This window comes from Carassius gibelio, chromosome A21 (genome assembly GCF_023724105.1).
Source record: "Carassius gibelio isolate Cgi1373 ecotype wild population from Czech Republic chromosome A21, carGib1.2-hapl.c, whole genome shotgun sequence".
NCBI lineage: Eukaryota > Metazoa > Chordata > Actinopteri > Cypriniformes > Cyprinidae > Carassius > Carassius gibelio.
Window position 1 is genome coordinate 9025756 of NC_068391.1, and position 17706 is coordinate 9043461.

Here is a 17706-nt window from a genome sequence, read left to right on the forward strand (position 1 = left end):
CCGGGCAGAAAATGTATCCTTGTAACAGTGGAGCTCTGATTCTGAGATTTAAACTCTTGTTATCTGGCAACCGCTATCATTAAAGCTCTCGTAGTAGAGGGGCGTAGAGCAGTCAGCAGTTACAGGTTCCTTTTTTGGACATTCGGCGCCTTCTTTTGGGAAACTATGCTTGAATTTGAAATATTCTATATTCCCGATATATTCAAATTTTACATCGTCATCAAAATTATTTCGATACTATCGCTAATATTCAATATATCGCCCAGCCCTAGTTTCATCTATACCTACCAGAGAGGGAGTATTTATCCAGCTGTATACAGTCTCTTCTTTTTTACATTCATTTTTGAATTTCTGTTAAGCCCCTAAAAGCTACAACATTGGACCACACTGACTTTTACTGATTGGAAAAAAAATCTATTTTTAAAATAAATTATCTTGTGTATCCATTAATAGTGTACTCTCACTTACAAAGCAGAAAATATTAAGATTCAGATGAGCCACTCGCTTACTCTCTCTGAAGTTTGAATCTGTGCAGCTGGACCTGGTGTACATCAGGTCACTGGTCTAGGACCGCTGCTGATTCAGCTCAGTAATGTGCAATTTCCCTGCAGTTCCCTTTTTATTGAGAAACACTGAAGACTAACTAAATGACAGGCCCTATAAGATGTAGCTTTATTCTAGTAATGCTACAGTACATTAAACTCTGTGTTATCAGGCATTACTGAGACCATCTGAATCCATATTTTATTGTGAAAGAGTTATGCTCTTGCTGTGCTCAGCACAATAGCTGTTTTTTGTTCCATCTGGGACCTACTTAATAAAACCAAGTAGGTGTAACAAAAAATGATAACCTTACTGCAATCAGAGCGCATGCTTCCTCAGAGATGAGAACTTTGGTCTAGTGTTCTGGTTTATTAAGCAACCAGATAGCCTTGCAGTAATATCTTAGGAATTAACGTTGCTACAATTCTTGGAACATGATCTCCAAGTGTTATCCACTTGATAACACTTATGAACTTCAAGAGTGTTATCAGATAACAAGGTTATAAAAATACTCTTTTTTATACATGCAGATTTTGAGGAAGTTAATGTTCTAGACTTTCAGCAACTTTACTTGTGACCCTAGTCAGTTCATAGCATACATTTTTTAGCCTTTTAGAATCACAAACATTATTTTAGACTTGCACCAGATGTAATCTAAGTCTGATATTAGTGTATATTAACTAGGGTTTGAAATAGATGTTTGTTGAATGTGTAGATGGTAAACTCCAAGCACAAATGGGATTAGCACAAAATGAGGAAATCAACTGAAATAAACATCACTGGCTCATGGCTGATTAGTTCAGCATCATGTGGCAGTCACCAAGCTTTTACTCAACTCAGCCTTATTTTGTCCTAAACCTAAATGACAAGAAGATGTTGCAGAACAATACAGCTTTGGAAAGTCAGGTTTGGAGTGACATCAGGCTGAGTTGAGGACTGTAAATGATGAGATCATTTTAATGTTTGGGTAACTTTCCCTTTAAGGGTACTAAGTATGGTTTGCTTCTAATTATCAGTTTTGTTCATAATCAAATTTATAATTATTTGCTTTATATTATTAACTTGTATTGCCTTAATATTCAAGATACTCTGTTTATTTCATGTTGACTTTAAAGTACTCAGAATGCCCTTTATAGCAGCCACTTGTTCTAATGCACATTAAAGACTTTGTTTCTCTTTTAATTTCCTCTCTGCTGTAGACATCTAATTTAACCTCCGCTTGAGCACTTCCATAGATATCTTATCTCTCGGGTGGGTAAATAACTTCTCCCAGTGAGAATTACTATATAGACTCTTGCGAGAGGAACTGAGACTTTGTTTTGCATTAGATTAATTTAATACAGCAGCTGCGGAGGGCATTTGCATTTTCACAGGGAAAGGCAGATCTCTACATTACTGTGGTGTAGGCAATGATAATCAGAGGTTTGTTTTCGGTAATGACAGCACACTCTGGCAAAATTCAAAATGTTCTGTAAGATCCAAATGTTTTTTTTAAGCCCCATTAACTGAAGCACACCCAGTCAGAATTTATATGTGCTTATTTACAGTTGTTTGAGTTGGTGACAGGGATCGATCGCTTCCAAAAATAAAGCATGGAAAAAAATAGAGATTGAGGAGACAGCCCTATTGTTTCCATTTGTCAGTTTGCATAGGTAATTGGCCCATTACAAGGCTCTTTCCTGAGCCCAGCGGGCAACATCACACAGAGTCGGTGTGACAGCACCGCCTCTCTCGCCCACATTCTTTTGTTTATGTAATTCTGAGCCTGTCATCTCATTGAGCCAGTATTCCGTGGGTGCTTGCACTATGACATGACATTGCAGTAGTGTGGCCCTGTTCTGACATGCATGGCCATTTCATTATGCCTTAACACTGGACATTCTTGCTGTCTTCTTGATTTTACTTCTTATTTTCTTCACCTGTTTGCTTGTCTGTATTGCGCACCACCATCAATAGTCTTATCTCATGCTCAATTCCTCTCAGTTAATTTTCAGACAGTCTCAACATATGGTTGACACTTTGCATGAAATGGCAGTTGAACGGCTAAATTGTTGTTGTTTTTCTCTTTCTAATAAGAAAAATTAAGAAAATATTTGCGCATGAGAAAGAAGGCGGCTTTTATAAAAAAATTCCTCAGAATAAAATCTGACAAGATATATTTACATTTGGTGGCATTACCCATTAAATAACAACGAGTATTTTTGGCAAATTATTCATTTCATTAAAGCAGGACTGTGTCATTCGCCTTTGCAATTTTTCATCTGATTGGCATGTTTCTATTTTTCATGGGATGAACAGTCCCTCTCCCTTTCCTCTCAACAAAGAGAGAAATGGCCAGGGGATTTGGCTGTTGTACGGTTGCTGTTTTCCACACCTCTGTCTATTGCTCCAAAAGCCCAGCTGCTTAATTAATTTTGTTATCTCCACTTGTAAGTCCCTTCAACCTTTTGCAGTGTTGGTTTCCATAGAATGAAATAATTAAAAAGCCTTTCAGAAGCTGTTTACACTGTGAAGGGCATATTGAAGAGCGAAAATACCATCATGTTTTAAACAAAATCGGCAAGCTGCTTTCTAAGGCTACTTCCACACAGCGTCATGTCAAGAAATAGCTCTGTCCACACAAAACCAGTGAAACCAACCGAAAACGATGTAGTATACATGCCAGATCAGTATGAGATACACAAAAAATGAAGAAGTAGTCTTGGAGCATGCGCATAAACCTTACGCGCTGTATACAAACCATTGTTGTTGTTGCTCCTACATGACGTAGCAGTGTCTGACTAGGGTCGACACGTGGGGTTATTACATCATCATTTCAGAAAATATCTAAGAAGCCACCTCGAGAGTGCAAAGCAAATCAGTTTTTAAACTGTTATAGAGGTCGGTAAAGTCTAAAATGGGATTTGTTTTAGGGTTATTTCCAAACTAATTTATGTGATAGTGCTGGAATGAACTCAGAGGTGCTGAGGAACATTATTAGTTGGTTTGCGTTGAGATTGAGCCACTGTTCACTCTGTGTGGGCTGTGTTAGAGTGAAGGTGAGGGGTCTTCAATGCCTCATGACTGAGACTATTACTTCTCTCACTTGCCTGTCACTTCCACTTTGCTTTGCGTTTTCCTCGCTGGCCTGGGTCTTTTCCAGTGGACAGATATAATCTGGAAGCAGAGCGTCTATACCAAATTGTATTTTCTGTGAAATAGCATGCATGACTGCTTTGCCATAATGAGAAAGTTGGTGCAGCTTGTGGTAGCACCGGAAGAGAGTTGAATTCAAAGAACATGTGTTTACACGGCCATGGCAAAGGCTTTCACCCTGGGGAATATTCACACACAAGCAACCCAGGGCTTTTTTTCTCTCTCCATATCTTACCTTCTCAATCACATCCCACCCTCATAGTCTGAAGTGCCAAAAGAGGTGGAAACCAGGATGAACTTCTAGAGAAGAGCCTGAATAGCCTTGACTGTTTTGCCATTGCAGTTGTCAGGATGCTGCATGTTCAAGGTTAATTGGCTTCATAAAGCCAACGAGACAGTGCCAACACAAATTGCAGCATTTCTTTTCATTTCAACACCTTTCTCTTACAACACTGATGCCTTTGGGGAGACCAAGTGTTTAGCACTGCAGGCTGGATCAGTCGACAGAATTGGCTTCACAAAGAGCACATTGCTTGAGACTGTAGTGCCCATGTGCATTGCTTCTTGTTAACAAGTTTCACTTCTGTCCAATTGCATTTAATTGCACATGATTAATGGGTCGTTAAAGAGTGATCTCCACTGCACACTAATGTAAGTCCTGAGTACAACCCTGAATGAAAGGGCATTTGCAGCCTTCCTTAACAAATCTGCTCACTGGATTTGTAAGCTATTATCTTTAGAATCCGAAGTGTATCACTATATTGAATCAGTGCATTAGGCCTTAAAGTGACAGCAGCCTAATAACCTGCTGCTCTCTGTGTCATTCTTGTTAATTAACAAATGGCAGAGATCATTCACTGCTCTTGACTGAATAACTGTTGTAGGTTTAGCAAAGATCAATCTGTATTTATTGTTATTTTACATTTGATTATTCAGTTTCTGAATACTGCTGTTAGAAATACCTGGAAAAACTTTTTTGATCATCCCAAAATTTTCGGGATTTTGTTACATCCCTAGTAAAAACAGTGATGTTGTGAAATGTTTTTTTATTTTATTTGATAGCAAAGCTGAATGTTGAGCCACGATACTTTGTTCAAGATTTTTTTTTTCAAAAAAGTTAAACAAATAGAACAATTAGGGGTGTGCCGGTTTCAGAATTGGTGATGATGGTTATGACGTGAGTCAAATGTGACGGTTCATAACATAACCGTCGGGGGGTGTTGGGGGAGCGGATAGCGTGTTTCATTGTCTCGCCACCATGCTAGTGGATCTGCCGTAGAGTCAATTGGTTGTTCTTGGAGATAGCAGGTTAACTCCGTGTCAGCGCGCGCTCTGATCGGTAAAGGGGCAGAGATTTCAAACCTCCGTTTATTAAGGAGATCTGTCACAAAACTCATCATCGGCGCCAACGTTTTATGAGCAAATTTCAAAGCCGCACCCGCCCGCCATCCGCTGATTGTTTTGCGGTCTATGGACGATGCAATGCTTTGCCGATGCGAGCCGCAAAAAAAAGCCATTGTCTGTTCTAGAAAGGATGCAGCAAAGATATTTAATGCTAATGTATGAGGCATAGGCCTACGCTGAGTTTCATTTACGATGAGATGCGCTCTAGTTCACAGTGCAGTGCAAGTGAACGCGGCGCGCTGGCGCTTCCATGTCACGGTTATCATTGTCTGCTATAGTTGCCTTTTATTTATTAAAATACATGCAATTGGTTGATGAAACATTTATTAAAATTAAGATAAAAATTTGTACAAAACGAAATTCGTTTTTAAGAAAGGTTTTCTACAAAGCAAAATTTAATGTTAAGTGGTAAATATCATGTCTGACGATTTACAAAACTTCATTAAGTGGTAAAAACCATGTATCCCGATATATTGCACATCTTATGATCCTATCTAAAAAATGAAAATAATTTTTGATAAAAAATGTTTGTAAAAAATATTTTAATGACACGGTTTTGGCGGTTATAGAGTTCTAATGACGGTGTTCAACTATAACCGCCGGTCTCAAGGTTATATACTAACCGTCAAACCCCTAAGAACAATATGTCATTTTTCATCAATGTAATTTGAAATGTAAACGTTTGAAGCATTTTATACCTTTTAAAGAGAAAGACTGTTCTTCACTTAACGTGAAGATTTTTGTTCCATTATTCTTGCATTGTTTGAAGTGTCCTACATAAAGCACCGTCTCTCCCTCGCAGTCCTTTTTACAAGGCACCTGAAACATTTAATCTGGAAATTGCCTTGTAAAGAAGACCTTCATGTTCAATTATGCCTGTGACATCTGTTATTACAGCTAATTCCTGACACCTGCTCCCGCATTTTCAATATGCAGTTAAATATGCATTTTGGCTCATAATTGAGTGGGGCTGCCATTAATCTCCATCAGTCCATTTCCATGAGGAGCCAAGTCGTCTCTCTTGTTCCAGATTAGCCTTTAATCAGGCCTGCTTAGTCCAAGACATTGAGCAGAGCAGCAGGGGAGCACACTTTTCAGCCCAAGACTACAGTTTTAGTTTCGTTCTCATATAGTAAAAGATTTTAACGGGTGCTCGCGTGTCAACATAAAGAGGTGAGACTGAATTATAGAGGCCATCAAGAAGACTAACACTTCACAGACCATACTTAATGAGCTGGATTTGAGTTGATCCTCATCTTTTGATTCATTCGACCTTACCCAGATGTATTTTTCTTTAAAGGATAATCCAGATTGGATATAGATAAAATGTTTCCTGCTTTGATCAGACCACTTTTCTTTCCAGATTTGATCTTTCTTATTTGGTATTCTATGGGATTTCTATTTCATTCGTCATTCTTTCATGATCAAGGATAACTAAGCAATGATTATATATTGTAAATTGAAATTGTCCATAGTTAAGAGGCAGGCAAGCCGAGCGTATCCAAGGGTTTGAGCTTGCCAACTCTGCCAGTGTCCTACTTAAATCAGAGGCAGAAATCTGTGCCTCACGTGGGGCCATCATCTAGACGAGATGACTTTGAGCTGCTTCCAGAATGTGCTGATCACTATCAGGAGTCCATTGTGAAATTTAATAAATGTGTCTTGATGTCTTCAGAGGCCTAAATTAATTTGTACCCAATCCAGAATCCACAACATGCTTCACTCAGATTAATTAGATAAAAGAGCACAACAGATGTAGCTCTATTTTGAAATTATATAACACTATTTGTTCATGACTTGTAGCTCAGATTATTATGTGTTTAAAAATATTATTATTAATGGTTTCAAAGATTCAGGTTAAAATTAAAATCCTGTCATTATTTACTGATCAAAACCAAATGACACCAATGACAGTCTGTTGTTTTCCATATAATGAAACTATTCCTTTTATATGTTGAGACTGAGGATTGAATGTGATTGCAAGGTCATGATTTCGATCTTTTGATCTTTCTTTTGAAGACTGCTGATCTACGGCCAGTATTGCAGCCATATGGAGAACGCACAGAAGACACTGGATGAGCTGATTGCCACACGGGAAGATGTCAAATGTAAAGTGGAGGTATGCTATACAGTCTAATCTTGTACATTTTTAAAGTGTCTGTGGTGTGGTTTTGTGTACATATATATATATATATATATATATATATATATATATATATATATATATATATATATATATATATATATATATATATATATATATATATATATATACATACATACATACATACATATACAGACACACGCACATATACATACTTTAAATACATATATACTAGTGGTCAACAGTTTGGAATAATTAAGATCTTTTTATTTTGTTGAAAGAAGTCTCTTATGCTCACCAAGGCTGAATTTATTTCAAACAAAACAGTAAAACCAGCAATATTGTGAGATATTATTGCAATTTAAAGCAGCTGTTTTCTATTATAAAATATTTATGATGTAATTTCTGTCAATTCTATTTCTGTTATTGCAGATTTTCAGCAGCCATTACTCTGATTTTCAGTGTTAAATAATCCTTGAGAAATCATTCTAATATGCTGATTTGGTGTTAAAATCAACATTTACTATTGTCACTGTTGAAAACCATTGTGATGGTTAACATTTTGGTGGAAACTGTGATAGACAACCATTCAAAATTTTAGAGTAAGCAATGATCCATTCATATTATAAAAAATTACAAGAAAGACACATATGTTGTTACAAAAGATTTCTATTTTAAGTAAATGGTGTTCTTTTGAACTTTCTTTCTATCAAATAAAAATATACATCTATAAGTACAATTACAATTAATTTTATGAGGAGCAGACCAATATGTGAGTTGTCATTCACTAAAAATTGTCTCCAGTTTGCTTTTAACTGCTAGGACTTGATCACTGGTCAATGTGAACTGAATCAGATACAGTCTGATTTGTGAAAAAAAAAAGAAGAAGAAGAAAAAAGAAAACTCATACAGGAATGTTTTTTGACCTAGACCAGTTTCATGAAATAATCTGACTCACAGAACAATTTGTTCATTTAACTGACATTTTTATCTCTCTCATTATTTCAATCTGTTCCAGTCGTGTGGCTTGGAGAAGACTGGATTGGATTAACTTTATAGTTGATGAGTCAAATGCACAACTTTTATGATCCTTTGTTTTCCTTTTTTAAAGTTTGAAAGCTCCGGTACCCATTCATTTTTATTGCATGAAAAACAGCAACCAGGACATTATTTTTTTTTTAATCTTTTGTGCATGTGCATTTGAAACGTGGGTGAATAAATGATGACAAAATGACATTTTTGAATTACATTGAAATGTCTTTTTAAGTGAATGAATAATGCTCAAAATCAACATGCAGGCCTCACTCACTTAAACTGTACTTCTCATCAGCCAGTGCTGAAGCAGGAACACTGCCTTAAAAAGACTATTTTAAACAGTTCTTTCTCCCAGACACTTCTCCAGTGGTCAGCTCCAGCACAGTATTCCCTCTGAGCAGACTGCTGTTGACAGTTTTGGGACATGAGCTAATTTTGCTCTCTCTTAATGCTGCTCAGGATGCAAAGACTACAGGGCTGTTTTTGTGCCTGACAGTCTGAGGCAGTGTGGTTTACTTAATGACTCCAAAAATAAAGACTGGCAAGAGAAGCCATTATTTCCACACAGGATTAGAGATGAAATCACAGCAACCGCACTTCTGGACATGCTTGTTGACACACATAAGAAGGGCTCTGTAATCAGGTACAGTCCATTCAATGCATGGTTATGAGACCTCTTGGATAGAGACAAGTGGCTCTTGTAGTGGATTAGTCAGAGATGCTTCATAAGGAGGGACATGGAGTCACTGATAGTCATAGAGATGATGAGCCCCTTCCTCAGTCTATTCTGAATGTCAAGCGTGACATTTGAGCAGTCCGTCCTCCTTGCTTACTGGCCATTTGAGAACAGGAAGATTAAAAAAAGGAAGGGATTAACAGTGAAAAGTGTTAGAAAAGTGAAGACGACAAATCGTGCAGAGGAAACAATCATGTCTGTTTGTATACAATATGCAATTCATACACGGTAGACAAAATGAAATAAAAAAAATTTAATGGAAATATTACGGTTTACTTAATAAATGTTTCAGGTCTTATTGTGTGTGTGATTAGGAACTATTGAAGCCTGTTTCCATCTCAGATAATTGTCTTTAAAATTTTGTTGCAAAATATGCCACATTCCAGAAAGTCTTGTCATCTTCAGTAATTATGTCAGTTTAAAATACCACTTTTCTTTATTGTGGGCATTATTTGTTCTGAGATTTTCCTTTTAAAAACTGCTGACCTGTTGCCATAATCTTTCTCCACAGGAGTGTACCATGAAAGTCCAGGAGGGGAAGTTCAAACTGCAGGATCTCCTGGTGGTCCCTATGCAGAGGGTCCTCAAATACCACCTTCTGCTTAAGGTGAGAGTCACCATCAACACTACTGTGGGCTGTCATTAAGAGTGTTATAAGAAAAATTAAACTGTGACAACACCGGTAATAACAGTATCACCATGGGGGGGGGGGGGGGCTTTTTTCCATGCATCCTTGCTTTTAAATAGCTTATAAATGAGTGCACTTTATACTTTCACTTTTGATTCTGCGGCAATTGGCAATTCCGCGTCAATTGCTTGAATGAAAAAAATATATAAATTATGATATTAAATACAGACCTGTTATTAATATAACGAATACAAAATACCGCCATGCATAGACCGCAAAACCTGAAAATCTGCAAACTGTGGACCCAAACAAATAAGAACCATGAACGTTTATTTGCCTAGCCACATTAGAACGGTTTTAAAATGAATAAGAATATAAGATAGGCCTTAATAAATTACACAAACTTTAAATAAGATAAAACCATATAAATAAGAAACGAATGTAAAAGAAGAACTTCCAAAATGACCTTAGCCTACATAAATGACAAGTCAGCACTCTAAAAAAATAAAAACACTTTAATTTGGCATTTATTTACAGTGCTTTCTTTTTTGGGGGCTGCGGCTCGACGTCGGCTTCCTCCTCATTTTGTTCTCTCTCTTCTCTCACGGTGTGCGTTGACGGCGCTTTCCTACCGAGGATGACTGTTTCTTCCTCTGTTATCTTCGTGGTCTCTTCAACATGGTGGTCATCACGTTAGCGCAGGTTCAGGAATGTTGTTGCCTGCTTGCTTCTGGCAGAGTTTCATATTTCTCGTCTAAATAGATATGATTCCGGCTTTCAGGTTGGCTGTCAGTTGTCTATCCTCATCTGATGGGGCCAATGTGTCTTCTTTAATGAGACACAGCACAGGGAGAAGAGATGATGCGGTTTTATGCTGATCTGTGATGTGTCTCTTGGCACGAAGCAATGTAGCTGAATTCAGTTCTTAATTATAGTGCATGCTCTATTTTAAAATAAATTATTTATTATTATTATTTTTACTTAATTCAAATAAATATTTAAGAAAAAACGAATACTTTAAAGATATCAAAACGACGGTAGGGACGGTGTCACGGTGGGTAAGTGATGTAACCGGTGTTGCGTCTTAAAACCGGTAACACCGTCAACACCATCGATCGCGGCAAGCCTAGTACTGTACCTGTTCATCTTCCATTTATTTTGTTTTCGGTTTAAAGTTTGAAAACAGCAGAACAACAGTACCTTGTCCTATCAGTACCCCCAAATCCTATTAAACATTCAGATCATTTTACCTCATCCAACAAGACCCATGTGGCTCTCCACTCTGCTCAGCCACTGCTAATAGAGATCATGTATAAAACAGGATGCCCTGCATGATACAAACCATCATTAATTCACAACACACATTAATAATGGATATGGAAAGAAAGAGTGTGACGATTGACCGACAGCCAGGATACAGCAGAGAGGGAAGTGAGCACTGGGAGGTGGATAAAGTGTCACTGTTTAAATCAGTCATGCTTAAATCATATTATCCACTGTCCATTTCAAATTTGGGAGAAGTGATACAGTAGAAGGGCTTTAATAGCATTCAACAATATGACACATTATTTCAACAATACTATTACAAGCATTCAATCAAGCATTTAACAGAAGTGTGGTATAATTTTTTTTCTCTATATGTGTGTGTATATACATATATACACAACATTAAAATAATGTATTTTAGAGTGAAGTATCACCATATCAGGGTCTTGTATCAGGCTAAGAATTTGTTATGAAGTTATCATTATGTTGTCTGTCCACAGGAGTTGGTAGGTCACTCTATTGAACGCCCGGAGAGACAGCAGCTTAAAGAGGCACTAGAAGCCATGCAGGTTTGAACTCTTATATGACCGTCATATACACATATTATCCCAATACAGAGTTTGATTTCAACGGTGGGTTGTAATATAATTAAGCCTAGCAGAATGTTTAATGTGTAATCAGTGGCTTGGATTTTTTTCTGTCTATTTGTCTTTGAAGGACCTGGCAATGTACATCAACGAGGTGAAAAGAGACAACGAAACCCTGAAGAAAATAAGTGAATTTCAGAGCTCAATAGAAAATCTAGTAAGTGTTCATAAAGTGCGATTCTCTAGCATAATCTGAAAAAAAATGCAGAAAGAGGATGTACCTTAAAGGTCACTAATAATTATTTGTATGTGCGTTTGAATGAAAGATGTTTGCCTGTACATGAAAATATATCATTCATATTCCCTGGCCTACCTGTTTCTGTTGAGGTACCTATGTAATTATCGATGCTGAGAACATCATAGCTGGTATCTGTATTTCAGCTTTTTGGTATGGACTCAACAATAATTCATAGTGGCTTCACGAAAAGCTTCTATGAGGATTGCAAAAATATGGTTTTGCCCCTCTACTGTGTCAAGTGAAAGACTTATGATGTCTGAGCCTGTGCACTTTTCAGCTTGCTGGCAAATTCCTCTTTATCCCCAAACATTTAGTTGTTTACAAGCCTCTACCTGCCCCTGTCTGTCACTTCTGTTCAGTAAAATAAATCCTGAAAGCCTCCAGGCCATGGGCACAGGCAGGATGTGTTTAGGACTGTGTTTGAAGGGAATGAAATCAGTGTATCCTCTCCCAGTAGCTAATGTAGGAGTTAGTGGATCTGCTCTGGTTTATTTATGTGAACCCTGTGATGTAGATGACGCCCGTGGCTAAACATCAAAGAGCCAATGAGGCATGCCACTTACAGACAAAATACATTCACTGTGGTCTTTGCTAGCTGCCTGTATGTAGAGTTGTATGTATGTAGCATTTATTTGCCAGTAACATCTAAGATAATTGCATGAAGTCTTCTTCTTCAAACATACTTCTTCTACAGTATGTTGTTTTCCCCCATTTTGTAGCCACAGTTGATACATAAACCTATTTATGTAAAAAGAAAAAAAATACAGCAACAGTATGGAGCTACATAATAATGAGGTATTTTGCAATAAAGAACTCTTTTGATATTTTTTCTTACACAAAAATTACCTGCAAACAAAATGTTGTGCAAGACAAAAATATTCAAAAAAAAAAAATCTTTGACGTGCTCGTGAAAAAAAAAAAAAACTTTTAAACCAAACATCAGTGGTTTTGCATGCTAAATCTTTCTTTAGATGTAAAATAAAATTATCTCCCTATAACTATCCATATGGCAGTATTTGAGAATTCTGTTATTATTTTTGCAATTCCAATTAATGCATTCAAATGTAACTTATACTTACATGTAATATTCCATATTGCATACAGGAACAATTGATGCTTGAATGTATGTCGCAAAGAAATGTATAAATTCCTTGAGCCATTATGCCATTATAAATGTGTGTGTGTGTGCTTGAATCATTCACAGCAGGTGAAGTTAGAGGAATACGGTAGGCCAAAGATAGACGGAGAGCTTAAAGTGTGCTCTATAGTTAACCGGACCAAACAAGACAGGTACGACCGTACCTTCTTTATATGTTTTCATATGAAACGAGAAGAAATGACCTTTGACCTGTTCTACTACAAACATATTGTGTTATCTTTTTTTCTGTGTTTTCTGTACCTAGATACATCTTCCTGTTTGATAAAGTTGTGATTGTTTGCAAGAGGAAAGGTTATAACTATGAGTTAAAAGAGATCATCGAACTTCACTTCTACAAGATGTCTGATGACCCTATGAATAACCGTGACGTGAAAAAGGTGAGAGGCCTTTGATTCGCCAGCCATCAGGCCTGTTCCAGAATAATTATTCCTGATTTTATTGCTTCTTTCAAATTGATTCAGGCAATGATCTTTATCTATTGCTTGTTAACCTTGCAAAAGCAAATAGGATGATCTGATAGTTTGCTCTGTGAATAGCACAGATGGATTGCGTTCATTATACACTTGTCCTTGAGTGTTAAAGCATGATGCTCATAATTTCAACCAATCAGAGATGATGCACTGCCCTCTCCGGTGCTCTAGCATGTGTATGTAAATGCAGAGAAGCCAATGCATTCTCCATGGATCTAACAATCAGGAATTTTTGCATGTATATGAGAATGCATGTGTAACAGGGTATATCTCTCTTTCTCTCTCTCTCCTTTTTTTTCTCTTTACCTTCAATATCTTTGCATGCCTGCCAGTCGAGTGGAAAAATGGTAAGCTGAATGCTCATGTTCTCTTAGTAATGAGGTGCTGTGATTGTGCCTTTCACTTCTGTGATATTGTGATCCGTTTTCTTTAATCTCAAGAGATCCACAGCAGTTTTACACTGCCAGAATATAAACATAGTGTTTACATATTGGCATTTTAGCATTTTTTGTAGAATCTGAAAGTTCCAAGCTATTTTTTTACTCGATACAGCACGTAAAAGGTTGAGTTCACCCAAAAAGGAAAATGATCATCATTTTCTCACACTCAAGTTGATCCAAACTTCTATGAATTTCTTTCTTCTGTTGAACACAAAAGAATGTCAGTAACCAAACAGTTGCCATTAGCCCTGACTTCCAAAGCATTTTGACCTACTATAAAAAGTCAGTGGCTGCATTCTTCAAAATATCAGCAAAGTGTTCAACATAAGAAAGAAATATAAGAAAGAATCTGAGGGTGAGTAAATGATTACAGAATTTTCTAGAAAATCCTCTCACTAATACTATTGACTAGCAATCAGTAAAATGTAGGCAGCATTATGTAGGTAAAGACTCTTAAAAGGGGACAATCAAAATGTCCCATTCTATTTCAATAAAAAAACTTGTCAACGTAGAAATAGAATGTTAAGTGAATTCATGTTGCCTTTTGAAATTAAGTATTTGTAGCATTAGATGCGATGGAAAGGCTAAAAATGCATAAACTACATAGACTCAATGAACAATTATAAAACAGTACATATGGTTATGTGAACAACCCCTAACACATTTTTTTTAAACCATTCTCTTCCTCTCTCTCTCTCCACCCATAGTGGTCCTATGGCTTCTACCTGATCCATCTGCAGGGGAAACAGGGCTTTCAGTTTTTCTGCAAGACAGAGGACACCAAGCGCAAGTGGATGGAGCAGTTTGAAATGGCCATGTATGTCAGAACCACATCAGTATCAAAATTGCACAGTATTTTGATTGCCATATCACGTGTTGAATATTAATCCATGCAGGTCAAACATCAAACCCGAAAGAGCCACTGCCAACCAGCACAACTTCCAAATGCACACATTTGAAAAAAACACCAACTGCAGAGCCTGTAAAATGCTGCTGAGGTGAGGGCTCACGCGCACAAACAAGGCAACGCAGTGGACTGAGACGGGATTCAACCCATGTTACTAGGATACTGGTCTGACCTCTATTACATGAGCTGCTTCACTGATTGGCTGTATTGACTTGTGTGAAATCATAGTGTACTGACCTAAATTTTCCACTCTGCAGCACAGGTCAGCGTCCACAATGGCTGTTAATTATAACATCAATGATAAAAAGCTAAAAAATCATAGACTTACATTAAAGTCAGGACCAGAACATCATAGACATCACTACATTTCAAATAGCATCTTTAGGACTGACTGTTCGTACTATCAAGTGATAAAATCTGTTTCAGGCAGTGTTGTCGATATCTAATGTATCTGTTATAGCAATGATGTAAACATATGCACAAAGCGACTTTTTCAGAAAACAGCTTGGAATCAGCAGTGACCAAGATGTTAAACTAGAATGTTTAGTGAAAGTTACATTATTTTGTTGCTGTTAAAAAATTAAATTTGATTCTTTCTGCATGTCTAAACATGGAGATTTGGTAGAGGGCTTTCTTTTGATAAGGACCAGTAAGCAGTATCCCAGAACACCTCAGTAACTTAGCAATGCTTTGACAACTACTTACTGCCTATGCATGGGCGAGCATCATTCAAAACCATAACGAAATCTAGTTTGGGTGAATTTGAACTTCAGTAGGACCTCGGGGAATATTATCATATTAAATTGACAATCTCCTTCTATCATTCTTTATTTAGGGGTATTTTCTACCAGGGATACTACTGTTCGCTCTGTGGGACTGGTGTCCATAAGGAGTGTCTGGAGGTCATTACCATCTGTAAAATAAGTGAGTCTCTAACAGAAAGCTGCTTCTCAAAGCTTTGTTTACACTTCTGCCCTAATTAAATCGATCAGACCACTGACATGCTCTCTCTCTCTTTCATTATTATTTCAGGTCCTCATGATCCGGTGAGTTTTTAGTGGCCTGTATTAATAAACTTCCATCTCGCAGATAAATAATTCTACCTCTGTCATTGACTTTTACTTCTTAAAGTTTGTCCTCAATTTTGAAAAACACTTCAGGGATGTCTTAAATGATGCCTGATCTGCTTATATAAAAACTGTGTTACACTTTGAAGTGCATTAAATCAAAAATCCCCCTCTGTCTTTAACAGGAGCTGGGGCTTCCACAGACAGGTAAAAATATATAAGTAAAATTAGATTTTTGTCTTTCTTTCCTGTGATCCTAATGGGGTTATATCAATATGAAAAATGTAGATACTGTGCATGGCTTCAGGCTGTTAAACTGAAATGGATTCAGCAAACAAGCTTTATAGAAATTATACATCGGCTCTCTGCTGCCATCTAGCATATAATTCATGCATGCAAAAAACAGAGTGTGGGTGTGTTCTATGAATATGAATTATAAGCATCCATGCACTTTGTTCTTTGTGCAGTTATAATAAGCTTTTTTTCCCAATGTGTTCTTAAGGTCCAAAGATGGTGGCCATCAGAAATTACCATGGTACCCCTGCCCCGCAGGGCAAAGTGCCTCTCTGCTTTCAGACAGGAGATACCATTGAGCTCCTGAAGGGAGATCCAGACACATCATGGTGGGAGGTATATTATAAAATGAAAATGTACCATGTATACACAGAAAACCTGTTGGTCAGTTGGCCTGTTTTAGAAATGATAGCATTGTTTTAAATGGTTGAAATTGCAATACATAAACAACAGTCCATTTCTGGTGTATCACAATCACAAATCACTAGTCATATTGGAGATATCAGCAATACAGTTTCCTAAAAAGTAAGAGATATTTATGAGAAGTAAATTTATTTTCTTTTTTCGCACACACCATTGGCAGGTCAACATTGAATTCTGGTCATACTAATGCAGTTTATGTAGTATATAACCTGTTGTCTTGTTTTTTTGTGGCTTGCTATCCCTAATTCATTACCTGTGAATTGTTGCATTTTTGTCTCAGGGCAAACTCATCCAAACCCAAAAGACTGGCTTCTTCCCCAGTTCCAGTGTCAAACCATGTCTAGACCCTAAGGTACAGCTTCAAGTACAATCAAATAATTTTAACAATTATATTTTCTTAAATTATTCCTAATCTTTCTTTCCTTTCTCTCAGATATATGTATACGAGAATTTTAGACAGTGTTCTTCACTATAAGAGATTAAACCAGGCCTGGTTGTCTCAAATAATTTTTTGATGGTTTTCTTCTTTCCAGCCCTTCCAGTCATTTTCCAGCCGTCAGTCCTCCAGAGAGACGGATTACTATGTTTATCCTTGGTATTTCATTCTGCTTTTAGAACACTGCTTTAGATTTTTCCATTCTTGCTATATAATTAGCTATGCTACTGTTTTTTGACCTAGTGAAATTTGCATGGAATTACACGTGTCATAATTTGAATCAATTGTGATGATTGATTAGCTTTAGGCTAATTGCGAGGCTTGTTAAGTCTTTATTGTCTTTTAATGAGGTAACGACCTCTGTGAGAGTTGCTATAATGATGTACAGGGTATTGAGCGGGCTCGTGAATAAGGTGCGTTTTCCCTGTGGGCTTCAGGTTTGCAGGAAACATGGAAAGACAGCAGGCCGACAACCTGCTTAAGTCTCACAGCAGCGGCACCTATCTGATCCGAGAGAGGACGGCAGAGGCAGAGAGATTCGCAATCAGCATCAAGTGAGTGTTATGGGGAAGGCATGTCTGTCTGTCTTGAAGTATTTTGTCATTCACCATTGATATGTGCCTTTTAACAGGTTTAATGATGAAGTGAAGCATATTAAAGTTATTGAGAAAGACAACTGGATTCACATCACAGAGGCAAAGAAGTTTGAAAGCCTCCTGGTAAGAGAGTGTACAATTAAAAGTATTATGGGATTTTATTATGCTTGCATGGTGA

At 37.2% G+C, this 17706-nt stretch overlaps 1 protein-coding gene across 6 annotated transcripts in view; it reads left to right on the plus strand.

The window, feature by feature from the left end:
• The window catches only part of LOC127941786 (guanine nucleotide exchange factor VAV2), a 151677-nt gene that overhangs the window by 128562 nt on the left and 5409 nt on the right, over positions 1–17706 (plus strand). For 4 of the 6 annotated variants that reach the window (XM_052537188.1, XM_052537186.1, XM_052537187.1 and 1 more), the window contains exons 9-25: positions 7102–7201; positions 9469–9564; positions 11352–11420; positions 11569–11655; positions 12941–13026; positions 13140–13272; positions 13698–13712; positions 14513–14622; positions 14702–14803; positions 15548–15636; positions 15745–15758; positions 15965–15986; positions 16282–16409; positions 16777–16848; positions 17030–17091; positions 17370–17486; positions 17564–17651. In XM_052537188.1, the coding sequence (XP_052393148.1) occupies positions 7102–7201; positions 9469–9564; positions 11352–11420; positions 11569–11655; positions 12941–13026; positions 13140–13272; positions 13698–13712; positions 14513–14622; positions 14702–14803; positions 15548–15636; positions 15745–15758; positions 15965–15986; positions 16282–16409; positions 16777–16848; positions 17030–17091; positions 17370–17486; positions 17564–17651 (1390 nt within the window). The remainder of the gene's footprint in view (positions 1–7101; positions 7202–9468; positions 9565–11351; positions 11421–11568; positions 11656–12940; positions 13027–13139; positions 13273–13697; positions 13713–14512; positions 14623–14701; positions 14804–15547; positions 15637–15744; positions 15759–15964; positions 15987–16281; positions 16410–16776; positions 16849–17029; positions 17092–17369; positions 17487–17563; positions 17652–17706) is intronic. The other 2 variants (XM_052537190.1, XM_052537191.1) reach the window with 1 other exon arrangement.